Source organism: Heliangelus exortis, chromosome 1 (assembly GCF_036169615.1).
Source record: "Heliangelus exortis chromosome 1, bHelExo1.hap1, whole genome shotgun sequence".
NCBI lineage: Eukaryota > Metazoa > Chordata > Aves > Apodiformes > Trochilidae > Heliangelus > Heliangelus exortis.
Genome location: NC_092422.1, coordinates 78,355,487 through 78,380,261, shown reverse-complemented (window position 1 = coordinate 78,380,261; position 24,775 = coordinate 78,355,487). Strand labels below are relative to the sequence as shown.

Sequence of the window (24,775 nt, the reverse complement as noted above, 5' to 3'; positions counted from 1 at the left end):
GAGATGAACGTGGATGGAAAGGGCAGGTGGGACTCACGAAGATCTGGTGAAAGATACAGGAGGAGCACTCCTAAGACAGAGATAGAAATTACAGTGCTTTGATAGGGCAGAAATGGGAAAGAAATTGGGAGTGGACATTCAGCAGATTTTCTGAGAGCATACAACTCATTTTACTCTTTTCAGACCCAACATTATGAACAATACATAACATGGAGCCCAAGCAGGTCTGGTACTGGCATATTTTAGAGGTTTTTCATGTGGAGTGGCACACTGCAGCTCCAGGCCATCCATCCCTCATGATTAATGTATCCTGCTTTCTGTGTACAAGAAACCTCGAGCTGCACAGGTACCTAACCGACAAGTAAGTGGGAAGAATTTAGAAGCAGTTTTTCTCACAACCCCAGTGACTGAAAGATCCAGAGAATTTTGCTTATTCATTTGCTGACCTCATAGCTTTGTTGAACTCTATACCTTTCTAAATAAGAAATCTACTTATTCTGCTTTACTACCTGGCATTTTACAACTAATTAAGTATTTCTGGAAAGGCTTATGTAGAGTAAATTAAAGATGTGCTTTTGCGTCATAACCAAAAATATTACAGGACAATGTCCTTAAAAATTCTTATTCAGTATTTTTGTTCTATCAAATTTGTTTTTCTTGCCCTACCTGTCATGGTGACACATCCTTTTGCTAAAAGACTAAAAGAGGGAAATACTACATTTTCTTTCCTTCAATATTGCATGCTTGGAGACCTTGATTTTTAAAAGGGAGACAAGTCTTCTCCTGTTTTAGGGCCTTTCGACTGTATAGGCCACTCAGCAACATACCTGAATTTGTTCCCTTGCTGAACTGGTCAGAATTCAAAGCACACAGTACACGAGACTGTAAGTCACTGCTTCTGGCTAATTAACATGATTGTATATTATCTGTCTTCCCATCCCAAATGAGACATATAAAGAAGTCTACAAGCCTGATGGCTCCCTATGGATTGTCGTGGCTCTGGTACCTAGACTAACATTGAAATGAGGATTCATTAGGCCTTTGTACTGACAAGATGGTCTTGAAGACCCAAGACTATTACATTTTAGGGCGTGCTCTCAAACATTAGTATTTCTCACTTATGCTGCTGCATGAGGTGCAAAAGCACTTACCTCCTCATCTGCCAGCAGACAGGCAGGCTGATCCAGCAGCCTGCCAGAAACAGTGTCTGCAATGCCCATTCCTGTTCCCTTCTTGGCACGGAGCAGCTGAGCTGATTTGGTGGAAACCAAATGTCTGGGAGAAATGGGAGAAAGCCCCATAGCAATGATGGCATCGGATGGGGCAGTGCAAGGGCAGCCCGGCAGCTGAATCTCCTCCACTGGAGGGCACGGGTTTGGGGTTCCTGAGAGAGCAGGGATGAGAGGTTGGTGCCTCTCTGGTGGGCCTCAGGGAGATAAAATCAGCTGGCAGGTTGTGCACCTGTGTTTGCAAGATCCCTGAGAAGGTGGAGAACGGGCATCCCCAAAAATTCCAGGAACCCTCTGGCCACCTGTCAGCCCCTCCAGATTTGCTTTGACCTCATTGATTCCCTGCCTGTAGCACCCTGACCCTGTTCATCCCTATGCCTACCCACAGCCCTCCACCACCACCATCTGAATTTCACCACTGTCTGAAAGGAGACCTGCTAGCCCGTTGCTCTTAGAATAGCAGTGTTCAGCTTTTGTCTAAACTGCCAAGAAACCTTTGAACTGGTGCCACTATTGAAGCATTTCTCTAACTCTTATGTGACTCTTGCTACCTCTCCTGGCCCCTGTTTGCAGGGCATCTTACCAGACCCATCAGGTAGATGGATGGAAACATCAAGAGTCAAAGAAATGTGGTCCTGGCATGGTGATTCCTGTGTTTGAATACTCACTTTATGCAGTGTGCTGTAAGGCTGTGGAGAATGAAATGACTGAATGAGTTTTGGTTACTCATAAATTTTCCAGTGTCCTTTGCAAAAAGGCAGGGGAGAGGCTGGGCAGGCTTGGGTAGCAGTTAGAAGAAACAGCAAACAAAGAACTATGGATGGGTAGTGGAGAGGTGTCAGTTTACTCATTTATTTGATTTTCCTGTACCATTTCCTGGATTCTTGTACCATTTCCAGTGTGAATTCATGAATTTTGAATGAGTTTACAATATTTTTCAGATAAGAGCAGTCCTTGTTCAGAAAAGAAAAAAGGTAAGATGTAATGTTCAATTATGTAAGAATAGGGAGAAAGTACAGAGCAGCTGACTCAAGGCAAATACAGTAAGTGTTGGAGAACACGGTGGTGCTGCTGTTCTAATTTTTAATGATTATTTATTAAGAACAGACTTAAGAAGAGCTCTCTGTTTCTGGAGTCTCTTCAGCTGGATGCCATCAATAAAGGAAGGCTGGCAACAGTGTTTTGGGATAGGTTTATATTAGGAGTACCTTAGAGGTTACAAAGAGGTAGAAAACTGATGGTGAAATGGAGGCAATGTTGTGTTTACATCTTCTGCAATGAAAAAAACATAGATTTGAATGTTGCTGATGCTATTGATTCTCATTAAGCTCATTGAGAAATATATGCAGAGAAATAGAGTTTGATTTTATGTGGCTAAGCATTTAAGCAAAGCTGTCACTGGTTTTTCAAGGCAAAAATTCAGTTACTAGGATTTTGACATTGCTTTGTATTTTCTCAGAATTATTTTAATATCTGCTATCAGCTCTGCTTTTTCCCTCTGTCCTTTCTCTTCTTCACTTCTGTCACTTTTTTTTCTTTCTTCATATCTATTGTTTTCTTTTTTTCCTTTATATGGAGGGCATCAATAGGGTGTATGCTGTGTTGGGTTTTATTTTTTTTTTTCTAAATTCTCTTTATTTCTTTGCCTTTCTTTTTTCTTCTTCTGTTAATCTCCTTTCTCTCCTTGCATGCTTTCTGTTCTTTCATTTGCCCCTTTTTATCTCCACCATGCAAGCCATCCCTCTTTTACGTTATTAGGTCAGCCACAAGCAGTCAGCAACATCAGATGGCCTATCTTTTGCAGTAAAGCGAATGATCCTTTTTGTGTTTGTGAATAAAAACGTTTTTGACAGCTCTGAATTACTTTTTCTAGCAGTTTGAAATAGTGAAAGAAGAAGTCTGAGGTGGCCTTCTGAGGAAGATGATTCTGCGGAGGCAAATGCTGTGGTGTATATGACATCCTCCAGTCTGAAAAAGTTGAGGGAGATGTGCTTAAAGAAGTCATTTGATGTAGTTGGGTATCTTAGACATCTAATGCAGTGGGTCTTGCTATCAAGTGCTCCACCTGTGGATGGATGAGGAGCTGACAGATCCTATGGATCAGGATTAAAGGGAAGTCAGGGGCAAGAGGTATCATAGTAGGGGTTTACTACAGGCCACTCAGACCAGATGACCAAGGCTCTCTTTAGGCAGATAGGAGCTGCTTCACACTCATGTACTACGGTCCTCATGGGGGACTTTAATCAACCTGACATCTGCTGGAGGGACAACATAACAAAGCTCCATCACTCTTAAGTCCCTCAAGTACATTGATGACAGCTTCCTCCTCCAAATGGTAGAGGAACCAACCAGAAAAGGAGCTTTGCTGGATCTTCTTCTCACCAACAGAGTTGGGTTGGTGAGTGATGCAAAACTCAATGGGAGACCAGGCTGCAGTGACCATGAGACCATAGAATTCAAGATCCTTAGGGCATAGAGAAAAGTGCAAGGTAAGCTGACAGCACTTGATTTTAAAAGGGCAGTCCGTGGTTTCCTCAAGGATCTGCTTGGTAGGGTAGAATGGGAGAAAGTCTTGGATGGAAGAGGAGCCCAGGAAAGCCGTTCCATATTCAAGGATCATCTTCTGCATGCCTGGAACCAATGTGTCCCAATGTAGGGGAAGGCAGGCAGGAGTGCCAGGAGGCTGGCATGGATGAGCAAGGAACTCCTGGGCACACTGTTTACAGAGGATGGAAACAAGGACAGCTACCCTGGGAGAAGTACAGAGAAGTAGTCAGAAAAGCAAGAGATCAGGTTAGGAAACCAAAAGCACAGAGAGAATTGGATCTGGCAAGAGGTGTGAAGGACAACAAGAAAAATTCCTATAGGTATGTCGATAATAAGAGGAATATCAGGGAAAATGTGGGCCCACTCCATAAGGAAATGAGAGAGCTTGTCACCCAAAGTGTAGAGAAGGCTGAGGTACTCAATGACTGCTTTGCCTCTGTCTTCACTGGCAAGGACTCTGGTCACACTCTTCATGTCACAGAAGCCAAAGGTGGGGACTGGGAAAAGGAAGATTCTCACACTGTAAATGAAGAGCAAGTCTGAGACTTCCTGAAGAACCTGAAGGTGAACAAGTCCATGGGACTTGATGGGATTCACCCATGGCTCCTGAAAGAACTGGTGGATGAAGTAGCAAAGCCACTGTCCATCATATTTGAAAAGTCATGGCAGTGACTGGAATGGCCAGCAGGCCAAGGGAGGTGATTCTCCCCCTCTACTCTGCTCTTGTGAGACCCCACCTGGAGCACTGTGTCCAGTTCTGGAGTCCCCAACATAAGAAGGACACAGAGCTCCTGGAACGTCTCCAGAGGAGAGACTGAAATGATCAGAGGGCTGGAGGACCTCCTCTGTGAAAAGAGGCTGAGGAAGTTGGGGTTGTTCAGACTGGAGAAGAGGAGGCTCTGAGGTGACCAAATAGCAACCTTCCAATATCTGAAGGGGCCTACAGGAAAGCTGGGGTAGGGCTTTTTGCATGAGTGTGTAGGGAGTGAACATGGGGCAATGGTTTAAAACTTGAAGAGGTGAGATTTAGATTGGACATAAGGAAAAAATTCTTTCATGTGAGGGCGGTGAGACACTGGCACAGGTTGCCCAGGGAAGCTGTGGCTGCCCCCTCCCTGGCAGTGTTCAAGGCCAGGCTGGATGGGGCTCTCAGCAACCTGGTCTGGTGGGAGGTGTCCCTGCCCATGCAGGGGGGTTGGAATGAAGTGATCTTTAAGGTCCCCTCCAACCCAACCCATTCTGTGATTCTGTGATTCTATGATTCTATGAAAATGATAAATGATAAGAGCTCAGCCAAAACTATGGAAGATACTGGGGACGTAAGTGGCAGAAATAGGATGCCTGGAGGAAGGATGCTTCTCTTTCTCTGGTTAATCTTGCTTCTCTTCAGCCAGGTAGTTTGGAAAGTGGGGATCCAGGAGTGTCCCAAGTTTGGCACTGGCAGTGTTTTCCCACTGGTCAGCTTCATCCAGACACCCTCATCTAAATCAAATTCTCAAGTGAGGGGGCAACCCCCCTCCACTGTTTAGGAGAGAGAGAGAGATATCTTGCAGAGACTGTTGAAAGTAGAACCTTAATTCTTTGCAACAGGGGTAAAAGGAAACTGGTGGGATGCTTGTCTCAGGTAAGTGGTGCGAATACTTAATTGTGCAGCTAACTACACTCACCTAAAGCTGTGCTAAGGTAATTTTGAATAATGAATAAGTGATAGGAAACCAATTTGCTTTTAAATATCCCACAAACAGAAAGCAGTAATCAGATAAATTATTCATTGTGAATTGTTAACATAGGCTGGTAGAAATTCATTAAACAACCAACAACTGATTTGCAAGAAGCAAATGGAGAAATTCTTTAGTCTAGTCTTTCTCCAGCAATTTCCAACAAATGAGTTTGTCTCTTTCTTCTGATGGTATTCTGTACTTCCTGAACTATCCTTGTTGAATGTCTTATGGCAGAACTTTTCTGTGGGGCCAAGAGCTTGAATTTCACATATTAAAGTACGTCAGAAAACAGTAGAAGACATCAATTTTTTTTCCACTCCCTTGTGGCTGAATTCCTACAAATTTTTAAATTGCCATACTTAAAAGTATTAGCTACAGATACATTAATCTCAGTTTGGATTTTTTGATTTTTTTTCCTCTTTTTTTAACACATCCCAGCTTCTACAGGCCAAGAATCCTTCTTTTACATTAAGTAATATAATAAGCTAGTCTAGGTGCCTCTGTTTCTGAATGCCCAAGCTGAGCCAATTTAAAAGGATGTATCTTGGGCAACCCTTGGCGTACCAATCAAGGTGGAAAAGACTGGATTCTTGTAGCAAAAGGGCTGAGCCAGTATTTAGGTTGTTTCAGGTGGTTTTTTGTGTAACCTGTTCCTTAAACCATGCTGAAGATGGTTCCACAGCTACCCTAGACAGCATATTCCCAGTGCCTGCCGATTCTTGCAAGTAGGTTATGCAAATTGAATTATATTTGCTGCAAATGAAACTGATTTTATCTTGTCCCTCCTTCAAGGGACATGAGAAGCATTTGATACCTCTCCTTCCTATATATCCTTTTCATATAGTAAAATATTATAGTGATTCTCCTCCTCCTAGAATCAGAAGGCTTTCCTACAGAAGGCATATTTTCCTGACTCCTCCTTTCACTCAATTCACTTTCTAAGTCTCATGCTCACAGTATTCAGCCGAAGACTCATCAGCTCCAAGGAGAACAACAACAACAACAAAAAAACCTAGAAATGCCTTCCATCTTTTCTGCATGTTATTCTTTTAATACATTGGGTAAGGATTAGATGTGGTGACTGCAGCTTTGCCACAGGTCTTGGTCATGGTGAAACAGTGACCAAGTGCAATCTCAGGAACTCTTCTGCAGAATTTCTGTTTAATCAGTTTCTTCCACCTCTCCTGTTTACACAACACAAGATTCTTTCTTTCCCCTGTGAATGTGCCTTTTCTGAATTTCTTATTGTTGTTTTCACACCATTCTTCTGATGGGCAAGTGCATTTTGGTTTCTGGACTCAATCTTTCAAATTCTCCAGTTCTTCCAATTTCTCCTGTTTACACAACACAAGATTCTTTCTTTCCCCTGTGAATGTGCCTTTTCTGAATTTCTTATTGTTGTTTTCACACCATTCTTCTGATGGGCAAGTGCATTTTGGTTTCTGGACTCAATCTTTCAAATTCTCCAGTTCTTCCTGACTTATAGAGTGTTTTAATAATATACTCTCGCTCCCACTGGCCATGCTGGTAGTAGTGAAAACACTGAATAAACCTGGCCCTGGCCAGCCCATGTGGGATCTCTCTTTCATGTATCTGCTCAAGGTAACTTTGAGTGTGCAAAATATATGCATACGCACATATACAGTGCAAATGTATAGTGATAAGGTCCAGAGATGGAGCTGGGAATTGACATACTAACTATTATTGTGCCACAAAAACTCTGGGACTTGAATAGAATTACATTTCGCAGCCTTTTTTTTTTTTTTTTTTTTTTTTTTCCATTTGACACAGTGATTGCTTTGTGTACAAAGCATGGATCAAAACTGCTACCACAAAAAATACTCTGATTCCATAACCATTGGAAAAAATTATGATATCGTCTCCCCACATAGGATTTCATTCTAGCACTCACTGGACTAACATTAGGCTCACTGTATATTGCTTGTAAAAATCAGTATCTTGCTTGCCTATTGCTCCCTCAGATGTATTTTGGGTAGCAGTAGTTAGACTGTCTTTCTCTGTTTCTGCAGTTTAGTGGGGAAGGCAGAAAGTTGTTCATTTTGCCAAGGATTGCAGACTGCTTTCCTTTGCCAGCGTAAGTTGTGTTGGCTTAAACTGGAGGGGAATGGGCTGAGCTCACCCTTCTGCACTGGAATATCTTTGTGTGCCTGTGCGTGAGATGAATGAGGACAGAGAAGAAAGATGGCAGTGCAGGAGGGCAAGGTGCCCAAGTAATCTTCAGGGAAAGAAAGGCAGATCTGTGAGTTGTCCCTCTCAGAGGAGAGGGAGGCAGAGCTGCCAAAGCAGTCCCTTTGCATGCCATGGGGACTTCGGTGGGGCCATCCATGGGTCCTTGGGCAGGCTGGCAGGAGCCTGGCTTTCTGCAGAGCTGTGCATCAACTCTCTGTTGAGGAAGCACTGGAGGCTGACTTGTTCTCCATTCCTAGCTGGAAGAACTTTTTCCCTCTCCTTTTCCCAAAGGATTCGTGGTGGAGGAGAGAGCTGAGGCATTAGAAACCCTTTGGTGTTTCATTACTGGCACAAAGGCCTGTAAACACATTGCTGAACAAGTGCAGTCCTTCAAGCAAAGACCTAGACAAAGTTTTCCTTTCTTTCCCTGCAGAAATGTGGTTCCCCCCCGAAGGCATCTCCTATCTAGCCCCTGGAAAGTTGTTCCCTTTTTCTCCTACTCTCTCTGGAAGGTTGTAGCTCTCTTGTTGCAGGTATAATCCAAGCAGGCATTGCATATTCCTCTCTAGTCATCCCCTTTTCCCCTGGGCCCTGACCTTGGCAGTCATTGCCTACCCATTGGCCTTGAATTGGCCAGTTGCATCATGCTGCAGAGATACAATGAAAGAAAGGAATATTTTTAAATGTGTGCTTTATTTTTTTTAAACCTGTATAAATAAATACAAAATGACAAAGAGGTTCATGTTTACTAAACATTGCATTTGATTGTATGACATTACACAGTGTGTGTCACAATAGTTCACCTTGTAATTGTGTCCTTTTAGCTGTTGGTGCATAATTCTATAACTCACAGGATACAATTAGTCCTGAAGCTGCATCCAGCCACCTTTTTAGTGGAACCCCTGAGTGCTTACAATTGCAAGAGTGTATTAGGGGAGCGCTTGAGCCAGTTGGCCAAAATTGGGGAATTTCATAAGAGAGCTCTGGCACAGCAAAAGAAGAAGCTAATGGGAGTGGTGGGATAGATTCTCCAGAAAAGAAAAAGTGTTTAAGCTTTGGAGCGTTTTTATTTCTCATTTTCTTCCCCTTAGTAGCTAACAGAAATACATATATCTGAAGTAATAAAAATCAGCAGAGAGCACAGGTTTGTTTAGGAATATGATCTTTTTCCACGCTCACTGAGAGCAGGCAAATGGACAAACCTTGCATGATCAGTTTTTGCCTGAAGAGCTGGTTCATATTTTGATAAGGGTAAAAATACAATCAACCACTTGATGAAACACTAGTTCTCCAAACCACTTACCATCCTCACCCAGTGAAGGTCAACTGCCAAGGTTTTATACGCATACTCTGGCCATGATTTGTTTGCTTGATTCTTTAAATTGCACTCCATGTGCTTTTTCACATTTTACTCACTAATTCTTATTAGAAGGCTTGTATAGAAACACTTCATCTTCACATTCAGTGCTTATAAAAGTATTTGCTGGAAAGAGTTTTAGTATTCTATTTTCCTATTTAAAACAAATTGCTGTTTTCAGGTAGATTTGAATTTTGTACAGATTTCCTCCATTATTCTGTGAATTACATATTATATCCATGCTTCATACGCATTTTAGCAATGGCAGCAATGGTAAGGGATGGCCCTTGGCTACCTGAGATCTGTGACTGGCCACCTATGCATGGTTTATATTTGCTTACTGGCTGACTTAATGTCTGTTAATGGGAACTGTGTCTAGAGAACACAGATTTATGGATCTGAATGGAGTGTGAGCATGAGGGAACTGGTGACATTAGACACAACAAGAAGCTAAGAACTGTAAAGAGATTTGGGGCTTTGGCGATCTTTCCCTGGCTTGATTTTTTCATGGTTGAGGGAATTTACTTTTAGCAGATTCTGCATTCAAATCTCTGTTTCACGTGTCTACTGGATTTGCCATTCTCTGCATTTGCTGTTGCCTTCCCAAGTGCTGCTCACTTGTGGCCAGTAGAATTAGAGCTCAATAATTTCCTTCCCTTTGGAATGAGCTTGGTGGGTATATGCCTTACCAGGGAACTATTCACCACTTAATTCTTTGACAAAATGATTGTATTTAAGCACAGGTACCTCACTGCTTTGATACTGGATATTCTGCTGTTACCTGGGTCTGTGACAAGGCTGAAACATGGAAATAAATCAGAAAAGTATGTCTTTTCTCAGCTCACTTTCTGCCTCTCCCATCCTGCACAGACGTTTTCATAAATTGTTTAGTATGCTTAGAATTTATCAGACTCTGTAAGACTTTCCCATCAGAGAAAAACAAAGAGGAAAATGTGAACTTCTTTTTAAAAAAGAAAGCCCAATATTTTCTGCTGAAAATATGAACTCTGTGCTCCTCCCCTTTCTAATGCCTTATTTCCACTGGTCAACATGCTTTGAAGGCAGCTGTTACACTCTGGTTGGAGCACACTGAAAACCCACAGTTCTTCGGGACTTAGGAGTAGAATATTAAACACCTTTTGAAAACTTGGTAATGGAAAGTGAGGCTCAAAATCAATAGTAATTGAGCCTCATAGAGTCAGCTGCTGTTTTGCAAAAATAATGGGACTTGCTTTTCAATGCTCTTCCCACTGTGGCCACCTTCTTTTCCAAATGTACTGAGAGAGGATAGGGATGCCAGGTACCGTGAACCTTCTGGGGCGAATAAAGCATTTCATATTAAAAAAGACTGATCTAAATGAAGTCTCTTTCACCAAACAGTTATCTCAATAAAACCTCCAATGTGAGTCTCAGATGGGCTGCGTGGCATCAAGCCAAAGGTTGAGGGATACCAAGCACAGGAACAGCACAAGCACGAGGATGCCAGGATTGCATCCACAGCACATGCACATCTTTGTGCACCTACAGAGTTCCACAGAGGCCAGTTTTTCTTAGAAGCTTCTGAAGAACATGAAAAATATGACTTCCCTTTTTTCACAGCTCTTTGCTGAAGGAGTAAGACAGCTTTGCCCTTCAGTGGCTCAGGGCATTGGTTTCTCATTACACCTGTGGTGGTCCATGCTCACCTCTGTGTCCAGGGTCCTTGGTCACCTGGGCAGCATCAGAGGGAGTATCTGCTTTAGAAAGTGGGCTGACAAAAGGAAACTCAGCCTTTGGCTTTCCTCTTCAAGGAGAAGAGGAAAACAGTCATATGGAAAGTGACAGGCCCTGTTTTAAAAAGGTATTCTCAGCTATACCTCCTGTGAAATCTGTGGAGAGGTGTTGGTGTACAAGGGAAGTTCACAATTAAAGTATTTTTCCCATAATTATGTCCATTTTCCCCTTACCCAAGATCACAGCTTAGAGTTCTGTTGGTTGCAGTTGTCAATAATTTAGAACTCTTACCTTATTTTCAGCCTGGTGCTGGAACAGACCACCTGAAGAGTTCTCAAGGGCTGGGAGTACTTCTGGGAGCTTTTCCAGTACAAGTTATAATGGACTTTTCTACAGTAAATTTAGACACTTCTCATCTGAGTTGACTTTTTGTCTCCCTTGACTTTCCTGTTTCCAGTCTCTGTCATTTCTACCTGTGAAATGTTCTCCATGAATTTATTATTTGCTTCTCACTTCAAACATTTTGTATTCTGAGATCTTGGTTTTTGAAGCACACACTGGGAAAAAAGGGAACTCAACAATGTTAGTACTCCTTACCATAATTCTGAGGTCACACACCTCGCTTCCAAATTTCCCCTTTCTAATCCCAGTTCTTTTAACCTTTTCCTGCAAATTAGATTCTTCAGGCTTGGTGTCACCACTGACTGTGGGGCAATAACTCTTCCTTTGACAGAGAGGTTTGGAGAGAGCTGAATGAGTAGCATAAATGATATTCTCTCTCTCTCTTTACTCTCTTCATTTCTGCAGCTCCTATATAATAAATCTGATGTCTAGCATCCACACAGATGGCGATATTAAATATAATATGATGTTCTGACACAGAGCTTTGAATGTTTCTCATTTCTAGCTCTAATAATATGTCATGTCACTGGTATATATCAGAGGTCTGTCAGAGCAGCGAAATGTTGTTGGCTTCACTTTTTTTGGTGCTGTTCTAGCCACCCTCCCAGCAAGTTTCTGGCAGAAACAGATCCCATCAGAGGGGCTAATTAGAATGTGGTCACTGCCTCTGGAGGCAACACCAGGAGAGGCTCAGCAGAATCCCACCTCACTTGCAGCCACGAGTGTGTTATATAGATTGGTAAAAGTGTCAATAGGTAAGTCTGGAGCAACTTGCAATAGCATGCTGAGAGGAGAGAAAAAAGAAAAATTCAATTGCAGGTGTTCTTGTCTCAGGAATCACCTTAAGAGAAAGGGAATTTCCCTTTCCCACTGTAGGTAATGTGCCCCAGGGCTCACTTCATCAACAAAGAAACTTGATCATGTCTTCAAAAGAAAAGAAAAAAATCCTTCCAACACTTGAGTATTTTATCAGGATGGTATGGCTATTTCAGAACCATTAAAAGTCAGCTGTGCTCTTCTCTGGGAACTGTATTAAAAAGAGTGAGGCTCCATTTTTTACTGTTCAGTAAGTTATGAGGCAGAATCTGACTGATCTCTTTTTCTGGATGATATTGTATATATATCAGGCTAAAGTCTCCAGCTCTGGGCTCCAGATTAGATTATGAAAGATATCTACCTTTTATTCCAAAGAAATGAGGTACTGAATCTATATTTGAACTGATATAATTAGGCAGCTGTGAATTTTTATTTTCCATACAAAGACAGGTCTTGTCTTTTATTGGACAACCTCAATACACATTACAGCTGCAAATCTTACATACACTCATATAAGGATGCTCACTCCTCATTCTGCCTTAGATTTTCCTTCCTTTCCTTTGCAACTCAGTTTTTGTATCAGTTGTCTCTCATCCACCTGACAAAATAAAACCAGACTATTTTCCCTTCTCAGCACCTCTGTATTTCTGTTGTTAGTTTCATTGTTCCTGAATCCCTTACCAACATCTCTGTTGCTCCCACCTTGCTGGTTCACTTCTAATTTCAGGACAGCTAAACCATTCTTCCTCCTAGCTTTCAACTACTTTTCTGGGTTGGCTTTCCCAACTCTTGGTGCCAACTGGAGATGGGCGTGTAAAAATACATAATTAGTATGGGGGTGTATGAACTATATATATGTATTTGTGGAGCATTAATTTTTCTAACTATAGCTGACAAACATAAAATAATTTTTACTTGCAGCATCAGTGAACAGATTGCTTATTATGAAATATAATCAGTATGCAAAGGCATATTTTTTTGCAAATTGTGTTTCCTGGCATCAGTTTGTATACATTTAAAATTTTGTTTCAAGCAAGCTTCACCTGTGCAACTCAGTAATTTCAAGGAAGGTGTCAGTCTTGCTCGAAAGAATTTCTGTTCACAGAACAGATCCTATTTAGAGGGACTGATTGTGGCTAAAGACAATCAGAATAGAATATTCCACAATCATTCATAACAAACTCTGCTGTGTCTAGTCCAAATACCCTGCTACCAGGGTCTTCAAAATGATTCTTACTTTGCCCATATCTATAAATTTTCAACTGGGTTTTTATTTCCACTGATGAACTGTTAGATATCTGACTCCCTGGTTCTTTCTAGCTAGGTGCTTGGCTTACACTTCAGTTATTCTCTTCCAGTAAACTGAAATTAGCAAACCAAATTCAGTTCTCTACAGTAAGTTCTACATTGCCATTAACCTTTGCATGTTTATGGGACGTGTAACAGGATGCATGTGTGAGCACACTTCACTCTTTTCAGTTTGTAATTGTGTGTAGTTCTGTGTGCAAACTAGTTGTAAAAATAAGGAGCTGTGGAACTTTGGAGTTACAATACTGATTTTTATGCAACAGTGCAAGGATTGCACATGGAACTGGTGTACTGTTTGGGAACATTCGCTGGGCTCAATGTATTCCTGGATAACCTAAAAATCAGGCTTAACATGCCTCTGTTCTGAAGGTATACATACAGCTTAATGTTTTCAGCATAAAATGTACTGATTACACATTTGGAAAGCTTGATTTTTGGAAATCAGAGTTGCATGAGCAGCCCTTGCTGAGACAGACAAATCTTGCTGACACCAGCCTTGAACGGGAGTTTTGCTCTTGAGTCCTGTGCCATCAATGCTTAGACATAGCCTTACATTAGATTAGCAATTAGAAAACTGACATAATATGATTTATGTTTCAGCCAGGACTTCTGCCAACAGTGTTTGTGGATCCCAAATTTAAGGCTATGGGAAAAAAAATTATGTTTGAAAGAGACAAGGCCAGGAGCCATGGCCAGGAGCCTTGACAGAAGTCACTTCTAAATGTCAGACCCAAACTTGCCATCAAGTGGCCAAAAGCCCTTAGCAGCCAAAAGCCCAACAGCTCTCAGGGCTGCTGCTCTTTGCTGTGACCATCCTGGATCTGGCTCACCTGGTTTTTAGAGAAAATAGATTTTTATCTCATTGCTTCTACCAGGTGTAACTATCACTCTTGTCACTCAGTGTTGTGGTTTGCTTCTTCATCAGAGCAGTTGGTCCAGGTGGGCCTACAGTGGTGCTCCTCCCCCAAAACATTAGGAAAAGGTGTGAATGGGTGGTCTACCAAAGTGTGGGAGGAGGAGGATGGACCAGAGTTATTGGAAGATCCAGGGGCAGTGGCTGCCATTCTGCTGGGGAGGGAGGGAAATTAATCCCTCAGGTCAGGTCTTCCTGACCTTTAGATGCCAAGGTGATGGTAAGAACAATTTTAATAGTAATGATTCTGTTCAGTAGTGATACTTCTTCAGGTCTGCTCGCCAGATCTTGGTAGGTCTAGTTCTTGTCTGAACAGATGATACTAGTTTTTGGTCAAGTTGAGATTTTTAGCTTAGCTGTTGCTTTGCTGCTTGGGCCAGGGCTCTGCTGCTGGATTAGCTCAGACTAGACTTGAATCTCAGTAACATGGAAATTAATAGATGTGAAGTGAATGCATTTCCCCTGTGCTTGCTGCAGAGCAATATACAGCCCAGGACATGAGGCTACTGGAGAAGTGGTGTGCCCTTCACCTTTGGGATGTTGCTGGCTCTGTGCTGCAGCAAATGCCCCTGAAATGCTCCACCACTGCTCTCTGATTGGAGTTGGAGAGGATGCACAGCCTGATTACTTGGTAAATTGGTTTGTTAGGCTGGTGATGGCACATGACTTCTGTAGCAGTTTGGGAGCACAGGAAGCAAAGAAAGAGACAGCCATTTTATTTTAGGCTTATGCTATACATTGAGATTCATTATACAATTTTTTTCCCCTAAATTAATACAAAAATAGTAAAAATAGGTTAAAAAAGCCCAAATGAAACCCCCTGACATCTTGCAAGCCATTTGTTTGACGCACAGATTAAGACACCTTGGAGCTTAAATAACCTAGAATTGTTTATGCTGTTTGTTTTTTTTTCCTCTTTTCCCAATTTAAAAAAGGTGATAACTTGCAGAACGCCAGCTACATCACATTGATTCATGCCTGAGAAGTGGCTGCCCCAGGCAGCTCCAGGTGATGCTGAGGTGCCCTCTCTCCAAGCAGGGAGGTGTGCCAGGATCATGATAGGGTGAGTGGTGACACGTTGTGTTAAGCTGCTGTCCCAACCCATGTGCCATGGGTAGGAATACATCTTAGAATTCCTCCCTGGGATGCCTCTGACATGTTTTTTCTTTTTTTTTAAAAACCCAGCTTCAACGTTCTCCTTTCAGTTCTTCTGGCAGCGGACAGGTTTCCAAGGGCCAACACAATTAGGAGTTAAAGCTTCCCTCTGTTCTCTAATGAGACTGGGGAGGGGTGGGGGGGTTAAGATTTCCCCCTGGGTTGGGTTCCCTGGGTTTGCCCTGTACAAACGGAGTGGTGCCCGTCTGTGGGTGGAGGATGCTGACTGCTTTTGGGCAGGGAAAGGGGCTCTTCTCCCCTCTGTGTCCTTCTCATCAGAGCTCCATGTACCCTGGGAAGGCTTACTTATTTCAAAATATTTATAAGTAAATAACTGACAAGTAGTTTTAGTGATAAAGATAGGGATAAAACCATGGAAGAAATACTTTGCCCCTACATAGCTAATTGTACAATTTTATTTGTATGGACTGGGTTTTTAATACCCACAAAAGCAGGGGAGGCAAAGGCTCGGGGTAATCCTTTTAATCAGTCTCCCCAGGCCAGCAAAAGTGGCTTCATGCCTCACCCACCACAGGAGCTTTGGTTCAGCAAACCTCATCAGTGTTGCCATAGGATGAGGCAGCTGAGGGGCTCAGGGTGCACACATGGGCACTCATGCACACTGCAGGATTCACACTGCCCCAGAAGCCAGCAGGATGGTGATGCATCCCTGACACAGTGCCCAGCCTGCCATGCCCAACACCCGGGCAGCAGCTGTCCTCCTGCCCCTGCTCCCCACCACCCAGAGTATCTGCAGCTCTTAGAGGTCCAGAGCCAACACACAGCTGGCTCCTGTTAACCCTGTGCCCCCCATCCCCACATCTCCTCCAACACGCTGTCTGCTGCCAAAGTTAACAAAGAGGAGAAAGACCAGTATGCTAAGTTTTGGATTAGCTGGTGCTTCTCCCACAAAAGACATTTGCTAAAGAGCTGTTTGGGGTTTTCTCATTTGTTTTAAGTGGTGGTCATCCTTTTGACTCTCCTAAACTCTGCCTGGCCCTGCAGCCACTCTCTTTTCTCTTTGGATAACAACAAACAAGTTGTTGGATGAAGTGGAATTTGGTAGGAAAAAGCATTTTTTCCTACCTTCCAATTTACAATACACATTTTACCTGAATTCAGCGCTGGCTCAGAAAGCTGAGAGCAGATGTGAATCCTCAAGTGGCTCAGCACAACCTCAGGCCACTTCGGTACAGTTTTCACTCCAGACTCATGCAGCTGATCATGGGAAGTGTGTTTGCTTGTCTTTGGAAAAGAAGCTCTTCCTGTTTGCCTGTTTTTCTCAGGCTTCATAGTTGTAATTTTAATCCAACTAGAACATTTCACTTGAACCTTTGGGCAGAAAATTCTGGCTTCATCAATTAATTTCTATAGTGTAGTTCAACATTAGGAATTATGTTGAAAAAAAACTTGATCTCCACGGTCATACGCACTTAGGTTGGTTCTTTTCCCCCATGCTTGCCTCATAGTAAAAATATACTGTACACTATACCTTACTGTATGGAAATTTTAATGTTTGTAGAAGATATATGTGCTCAGTGAGCCACAGTCCTATATAGTCTTGTTAGCCTTAGTTAAAATTCTTGCTGTTAGATTTTAGTCAGTGCCTGACAGCATTATAATACTGTTACATTCACTGAATTTATACAAAAATTGGGTCATCAATATTGCAAACAAAACCACAGTGATACCTGGGCTAAAAAGCCACTTAAGAGTATGACAAAAAACTGCTTAAGCCTGGGTAGTCTTCCAAAATGGAGGTTCACCAGTAAAGGTAAAATCTTAAAATTGCACAGTGAGCAATTGGGAATGCTTTGGACTGGGAACAGAGCACAGCATCCACACCTATTAATCAACTGGTGCAGTGAGAACCCATTGACTTTGGTGAAATTAATCACTCCAGAGGAAAAAAGTCAAAGGGGAGGAAGGCCAAAGTGGGTTAGCATAGTCTGAAACCTTGAGATCATGCTGTTTCTGGTTCACATTGAGGTATTCAAGCTACCTGTAGAGAAGGAGCATTTGGTGCATCTCTCAGACACACTAAGATTCAGGCAGAAATCTCATGGAACCTGGACGTTTTCATGGCTTTACCTTACCATGCCTGGAAGTGGGGAGCAGAGTGGTGACTTGAGGTGAAACATGGTGAAAAATGTATGTAAGTTGGTTTTGTCTCTGCTTTTCTCTCTTTTGGGGATGCTTCAAAGACTGTCTCCTGCCTGGCCTGTTCTTCCCTGTGCGGAGAGGGGCCTGGCTCCTCTTGCACCCACTGGGTGACCAGTTACTGGTGGGGTAATACAGCCCCGGGGGAACCTGCGAGGGGAGGAATCTGCCCTTAAAAAGATTTTTAAGAGTGGGCTGGACAAACATCCTTCAGAAACAATTTAAATATTGTTTGCTCTGTGTTGGGGCAAGGGGTTGGGCTGCATAACTACTCATCCTGTCTTCTGTGGACACTCAAGCATGTCTGGCAGCACTCTGCCTGAGCAGTGCCTCCACATCCTTTCCCTGACAGCTCTGGAGACAGAGGTGTAATTTTATCACTGTTTTTATCACCTTCCTTGAAGATCTCCGAAGGCCTCACATGCTGAGATTTAATGAGAGATCTATGAAGCTACAAGCTTGTCTTTGGACATCTCTTTAAAGATGCTTCTACCTATGCATTTCAATTAGATGTGAGGAGGTTTATGGTAGCCACCTTTGCCTTTGGTACTTGCAAATGATAGCATCAGAGATAGCAGAGGTGTAAAAATAAGTGTTTGCCGTGTATTCCTCCCTGCACTGTACACCCTCCATCACACATCTCCCATTTCCAGGTGTCCCACAAGCCAGCAGCCTGCTGCTGCCAAAGTGTTTTGCAATTCCTCAGTAACTTTCAACTAATTTGCCAGTGCCCTCAGAAGTTAAAAAGCCATGGCAGCTGCCTGTTGAAGAGCCAGGGGCTAGGGTGACCATTATTTAAATGACATCACTGACAATCTACAGTGAAGTAGATTTAAGGATAGTTCTTTGGCTGGAAAGACATAGCTCCAAGCCTGTGTTTGAAGAAAGCAGGGGAAACAGATCTTCCCCCTAGCCTCACATTCCTTTGTCTTCAAGGTGTCTGCCTGATTTCTGCCAATGTTGAAGCTGTTAGAGCTTTCTAGCTGCTACCCCAGCAAATGGTGTTTGTTCAAGCAAAGAGCTGGAGCATTCCTGGATACAGATTCCTCTCCTTCTGGTCAGAGAAGGGACTTACCTAGGGAAAAGTAAACATTGCCAGCTGCAGTGCTGACTTGTTTTGCTAGTCAGTATGTAAAATTTTGCTTTAGGGCAAAATACCTGGCTATTTTATTTGCTGCTAGGGAGGAAGCTCCAGAAGTACCTCTTTGCTTAATACTCAGTAGGTGGCATGTGTGTGTTTTGCACAGGGCATCTGGAGAGTCACTGGGATTTGATGCTTAAGAGGAGTTCCATCGAATTCAGAATACCCTAGGTTCGTGACCACAGATGTGCTCATCACCTCATGGGTAACACAGGCAGACTGCAGTCCAAGACCTGTGGCTCCTGCCATATTCCTTCCTCCTCCAGATTCTGTGATTGAGGCAAACACATTGTCAACTGCTGAGAACTTTTCAAGTACTCTTATTTTCTGGACAAGCTGTAAAAACGCCAGTCCAGTTGCAACGCTTTCGCTTTGCACCAATAGTCCATATGTTCACAAGAGCACCCGACACACCAGCCAGCTTCCTGCAAGTGGGTATTTGCAGGCAATGTAGAGTTGGAATTCTCTCAGCAGAACCTACAGAATCTGCTTACATACCCCACTGGGGTTCAACTGCATGATAGAACCTTACAGTAATGAGCCTGTCACTCTTACAGGTGGAGGAGGAAAGAGATGGTTCTGTAACTGCATTACTCCACATCACAGATGCTGACAGAATTGTTGATTTAGAACTCACAGCTTCAAAAAGCCTTGGTGAAGCAATCTTTTTAGGTTTTTTTTTCTTTTTTCTTCCCTCAGATGTGGTGTTTTCAATAGACCCCTTAGGCGTGGGCTCTTTGGGGACATGGTTCAACTTGCTGCTGATAAACTGCAGTCCCAACCTTTGGTTTGCTCCATACAACTCTCAGAGTCTACTGCCTTTTGGAAGAGCCCACAGCTGCAAGGTCTATTGCTTTACAGGTATTCTAGGAACACTGAGGGATTAAGTTATACCTTAGGTAAAACTACCAACTAATCCTCTTAGGGTGCATTACCAGTGAATGGCCTGAAATAGGCTCTCGCTAAAGGAGCCCTAACATTCACTTTCTTGATGACATTTTAGTATTTGAGGTTTGTGTCATGGATTTTGGTGCTGAAATATTCAGTACACCATCTTATATCTGCTGTTAGATGCACTTGCATGTGTTAGTAGAGTGCCAACAAAATTACAGTTGGTAAAGCAGATATGTGTTTAACTAGTAGTGAGACATGTAAAAAATAGAATTCTATATTTTCTCGAGTGACAAAGTCACTGGAATTTTTTTTTCTTTCTTTCTTTTTATAAGAAAAAGAAATAACTATAAAACCATGATCAAAAATGTTACAGAGGATGATTTACATTTTCAAATGATATTTTTTAGGAAAAAAAAGAGTGATTTATAACATACAAGTGTTTGGTTGCTGTGTACTGCCTCCTTCCCCAGTACGGTTTGCTATCTGTTACACAGTCTTGCATAAATGTTTAGATTAGGGGAGAAAAGAAAAATTAAATGTGATGGCTAAGACCTAGAAGAGCTGACTCACTGACTTGAGTTATTGCTGTGCAGAAAGTTTGTAAAGCCTTTACATCCAGCAAACATTTAGTGCTACTTCAGCCTTGACAGTTGACCTTTCAGTCTGATTGGGTTTAACAACAATAATTGCAGCATCCGCAGTACGGGCGATGCAGACGGCTGCTTAGGAACCTAACTTCTCTCATTAGATCTGACTTCATGTGTCTAACATTCAACCTCTCTTTGCATGTGTGTGCAAATTCTCTCGTAATATCTATTACAGGAGCTGAGCAAGGTGCAATCCCTCAGCTCCTTTAAAAAAAAAATAATTTAAAATTTCTCCCATAATTTTGAATATTCCTGGATTTAGCTTAGAGGGGGGAGGGGAAACCTCCAAACCCTTTCCTCTCTCCAGATATTTAGTCAGTACTGTTTTGTTTTGGTTTTTTTTTCCCCCTTAGTAAGACCTAGTGTAAAAAAGCAACAAACAAACAAGTTAGACTGTTGTAATTTGGTCAACCACTCGGGTGCTATCCATATCCACCATTTCAACGCATTCTATTTCCTCACGGTTTTCAGGATTCTTCTTGTCTTTCCTCTTCTTCTTGGATGGTGGCAGGAAAGTCAGTATCACAGGTAAAATGGCAAAGCAGTGAAAGAAGGTGACTAATGCTATTAAAAACAAGCACCTGAACAGTGTACGGGTCAGATTTGAAGGCACAGCTGCAAGAGGAATCAGACCAACAATATAGCAGAGGTAGCTCTGCAAAATAGCTACCCCATGCACTTCCAGGGCATTTTTCACCCATTTAGTTCTTGTGAACTCTTTGCCCAGGACAAAGGTTGATAACAGTGGAGCACAGTTGTCAATTGTATAATTAATTCCGTAAATTAAGCACAACACAGAAATACAATCTAGTTCCACTTTCCACAAGGTCATAAAACCTATAACTCCAAACTCAACCGAGGCAACAGTTAGAGTTAGCCAGACATTGATCAGAGAATCTGCCACCAGGAATGCAGAGAAGAAGAGCAGAAATAAAGCACTAATGCAGGAGTTTTGTAAGGGGGCTCCCACTGAAGAGGCATAGCGATCCATGTACACAAATGATGGATTGAAAACAATGAATTTCACCTTGGAGGTGAGAGAGAGCTTCCTCAGGGTCTCCAGGAGGTCATAAAGTTCTTCCCTCTTGGTTTCCATTGTCTTAGCCACCAAGAACATCCTGGAGGCCACGACATCAACTTCGTTGTTGTATTTCTTTGAAAAGATGATATCCTCTGAAAAATGGGCAAACTGAGGGGCCTTCAGGAAGGAGTTCCTCAACATATCAGTGAAGTTCTTCTTGGGCAATCCTGTAGATATGTTGAGTTTCCTAAGGTAATTTAAGTAGCTTTCAAACCAAGATATCCTCACAAAGCCCTTGGTATACTCCAGCACATCCTCCTGGACACTGGTGTTCCAGTACTCAATGGACTCGTAGATGTAAAACCCAATCACGGGGCTGTAGTTACTGAAATACTTCTGCTGGGCAGTCGTATACTCAATGGTCCGCGTCGCGGTCGCTACGATGTTGCTCAGGTCTGACCCTTCACTGACCTGCAGGTAGCCCATTAAGGCAAAGGAAATATAAACAAGGTAAAAGAGAACTACAAAAGGCTTGACGTAAGTGTTTGTTATCCAGTCACAATAATAGCGTTTCAGGAACCACACCAAAAGATGACTCTCGTAAGTGTTTGTTTCCTCTGAATCTGCCGTGTCCTCGCTGAATCTGGCTGTCAGAAGAAACCTATACCATGCAGGCTTCTCTTGCAACACCTCTGGCTTTGGTACCTTTCTGCAGAAGATACTATGCTGGTAGTTGTTTTCTATGTAGCCAGTAAACACCAGGCTGGAACCATAAAAGGAGAGTACATAGAGGTAGTTGAAGAAAATTGCAATACAGGAATTGCAGCAGAAAATCCTGGCTGCTTCAATGTTAGTGAAGGGACTGGCACCTATCCCAAAAGTGACCAGGTACATGGCAGTGGTGAGAGAAAACGAGAGCATGGAGTCTGCAAATACAGCTGCAGTCCTCTCTTTTACGTGTTGGTCTTCTCTAGTTTTTCTCCAGGAGGACAACATTTCAAAAGTCCCATATAACCCATGACCTACAATAGAGAACAAAGCCAGTGTTTAAAGTATTCAAATTAACATGTGGAAAAAACTTAACGTGGATATGCTAAAAGACTCAAAGTAGACAGAGCCAGCGATTACCAATGCTTGAAGTAAATGTCCTGCATAAGAGAGAAATGATTATGGACACCTAAGCCACAGAAGTGCATTTGCTACTTGACCAGCAAACCTTACTGCCAGAGCTTGAGAAGAGTTCTGCATCGCTGGCGCACGGTTGATGGGTTAAAGAAAAAGAATTTTTTTTCTGGTTGCCCATTTCGTTTCATTATTTCAGAGTGCCTGTGATGGAAGATGCTTTGAAATTAGTTTTTCCTGGTGATGGGATCTGACCTGTGGTGAAAACAAAGAAATTCGACCTTGAAGTGCCAATGCTGGAGGCAGAGTACTGGCCGGCTGCTTTGTAGGACATCTGTAAAAAAATGAAACCTTCATATAAACTGAACATTGTCAAGTGAATCAGTCACTGATTTCTCCACTTCCCTTACAAATTTTCCATCAGGTAAAAGAAGTCCTAGAAGTGGAACAGAAAAAGCACAAATAAATTTTAGAGATGCAAGAATGGTAGAACTGATACAGGACTGCTTAAGGCTTCGGTCTTTAATATACCTAGGGGCTTGTAAAACCAGCCTTATTTTTCTCAGAAGTTCCTACATTTTGTACTGTATTTAACTAACTCTTAAACCAGATAGAGTATTCATGAAAGGAGATAAAACCCGCAGACCTAAATTCCTGTGTTTAACCCCCAAATGCAGATAAATCAGGAACGGTGCATGCTTTTATCTTAATTCCTGGTTGGTTGTCATCCTCCTATGGTTCCTTTTTTGTGATTGATAACCAAGGCACATTTGGAAGACACACTGCTCTCTCATAGTAGATCTGAGCTGGGAAAGCAGCCATCAACCAGTGGTCAGATGAGAGTGGCTGAGATAAAAGTACAGAGACAAATGTAAAAATACAGTCTTGGTCGCACAACTGAATTGTAAAACCTAAACTTTTTCTCATTATACTTTGTATTATGTTTATCTTTACTTAATAGATCCTTCCATCTAATCCCACCCTCTCTGCTGCTTTTTGATTACTTTTTGATTACTCCTCCTTATTATTTTGCTGGATTTGCTGTCCCATATCCACTTCTCTGGTCTGGTTGTAAATTATCTCTAGAAATTCCCATAAACCGGTTCACAGCGTTTTGCTCTTACCCATTCCCTGGTAACATTAGATAAAACAATCAGTGCTGAATAAGCTGATGATGATACTGAAGAGCAATCACTGGATTTTAGAAGCTGATGCTCCAGTCAGGCAGGTCAGGGCAATTCAGAGATCTCTGTTAGGATTTTCAGGATGACTGCAGAATTCCAAAATTGCTGTTTCAGCTTTCCACCTGTAGATTATTATCATTTCTGCCACAAGGGTTGCAAGTATGGGTCAAGAAATTTCATCCTCCTCCTCCCCCCAAATGGACGTATGCTGAAGAACCAGAAAATATGTTAGGGGGGTTGGACCTAGGTGGTCTTTATGGTCCCTTCTAACTCAAACCATTATATGATTCTACGATCCTGTTTACACTTAAATGCCTCATGTAGGCTAAATACTTAATTAACTTGACAAAATAGACCTTTTGTTGTCAGTACCTTTTAGTGTAGGGGCAGCTGTAGTTGATTCACTCCACTCCTCCTGCACGGAACATCCTATCTACATTTTAACAGATGGCAGAGCTGACCACATTGTTAATGCTGAAAGGAAAAAGAATTCAAAATACAGAGCTCCTAAGATGAGATAATAGGACAGGTCACAGAACCACAGAATCGCCCGGGTTGGAAAGGACCTATGAGATCATCAAGTCCAACCTTTAATCCGCTACCACTGTGGTTACCAGACCATGGCACTGAGTGGTAGGTATCTCCCTGAGTGTATGGTTTATCTCCTTACCACGCTCACCTGGTATTTAGAGCAACAAAGTCCATGCTTTCATATGAATCAGACACCTTACCTACATCGTTATCTGAAGTCATGGCATGGACCACGACTGTCCAATTTGTAGCACTACGATCCCGCTTTTGGTATGGCATTTGGCATTCATCCTAATTTCCCCAAACAATGTTTTACAGCTGCTTTCAGAGGCCAGGTCAAGACTGTCAATTTGATAACTAGCACCGTGCCCCCTCTTAACGCTAATGGGGAATACTGGAACTCCCCAGACATAAAATCAAGCAAAAAGGACAATCAGTGACTGGCACCCCGTTGCTAATTATGCTTCAAATAGTTATGTTCTAGGCTCAGTAGGGAAAGCTATTAAGCTTGCTTTCACTGTGTTCTTTGTAAAGACAGACTGACCTTTATTTAAATGTAACTGATCACTTGCCAAAGCAAGGAGTGAGAGGTTTAATCCATTTATGGCTCCCATAAGTCCTGCAGACAGGCTCGTCTGAGAATTTCACATGGCATCATATGCATTAGTGTCGAGTGAGCAAAACAGTATAAAATGAGGTCACTGAATATTATAAATTACTTCCA

At 42.3% G+C, this 24,775-nt stretch overlaps 1 protein-coding gene across 1 annotated transcript in view; it reads right to left on the bottom strand.

Moving 5' to 3' along the window:
- Nucleotides 1-14,896: 14,896 nt before the first annotated feature.
- The window catches only part of PTCHD1 (patched domain containing 1), a 42,049-nt gene continuing 32,170 nt past the window's right edge, over nucleotides 14,897-24,775 (bottom strand). Inside the window, exon 3 of the mRNA XM_071749837.1 lies at nucleotides 14,897-22,236. Within this exon, the coding sequence (XP_071605938.1) occupies nucleotides 20,582-22,236 (1,655 nt within the window). The 3' untranslated portion in view covers nucleotides 14,897-20,581. The remainder of the gene's footprint in view (nucleotides 22,237-24,775) is intronic.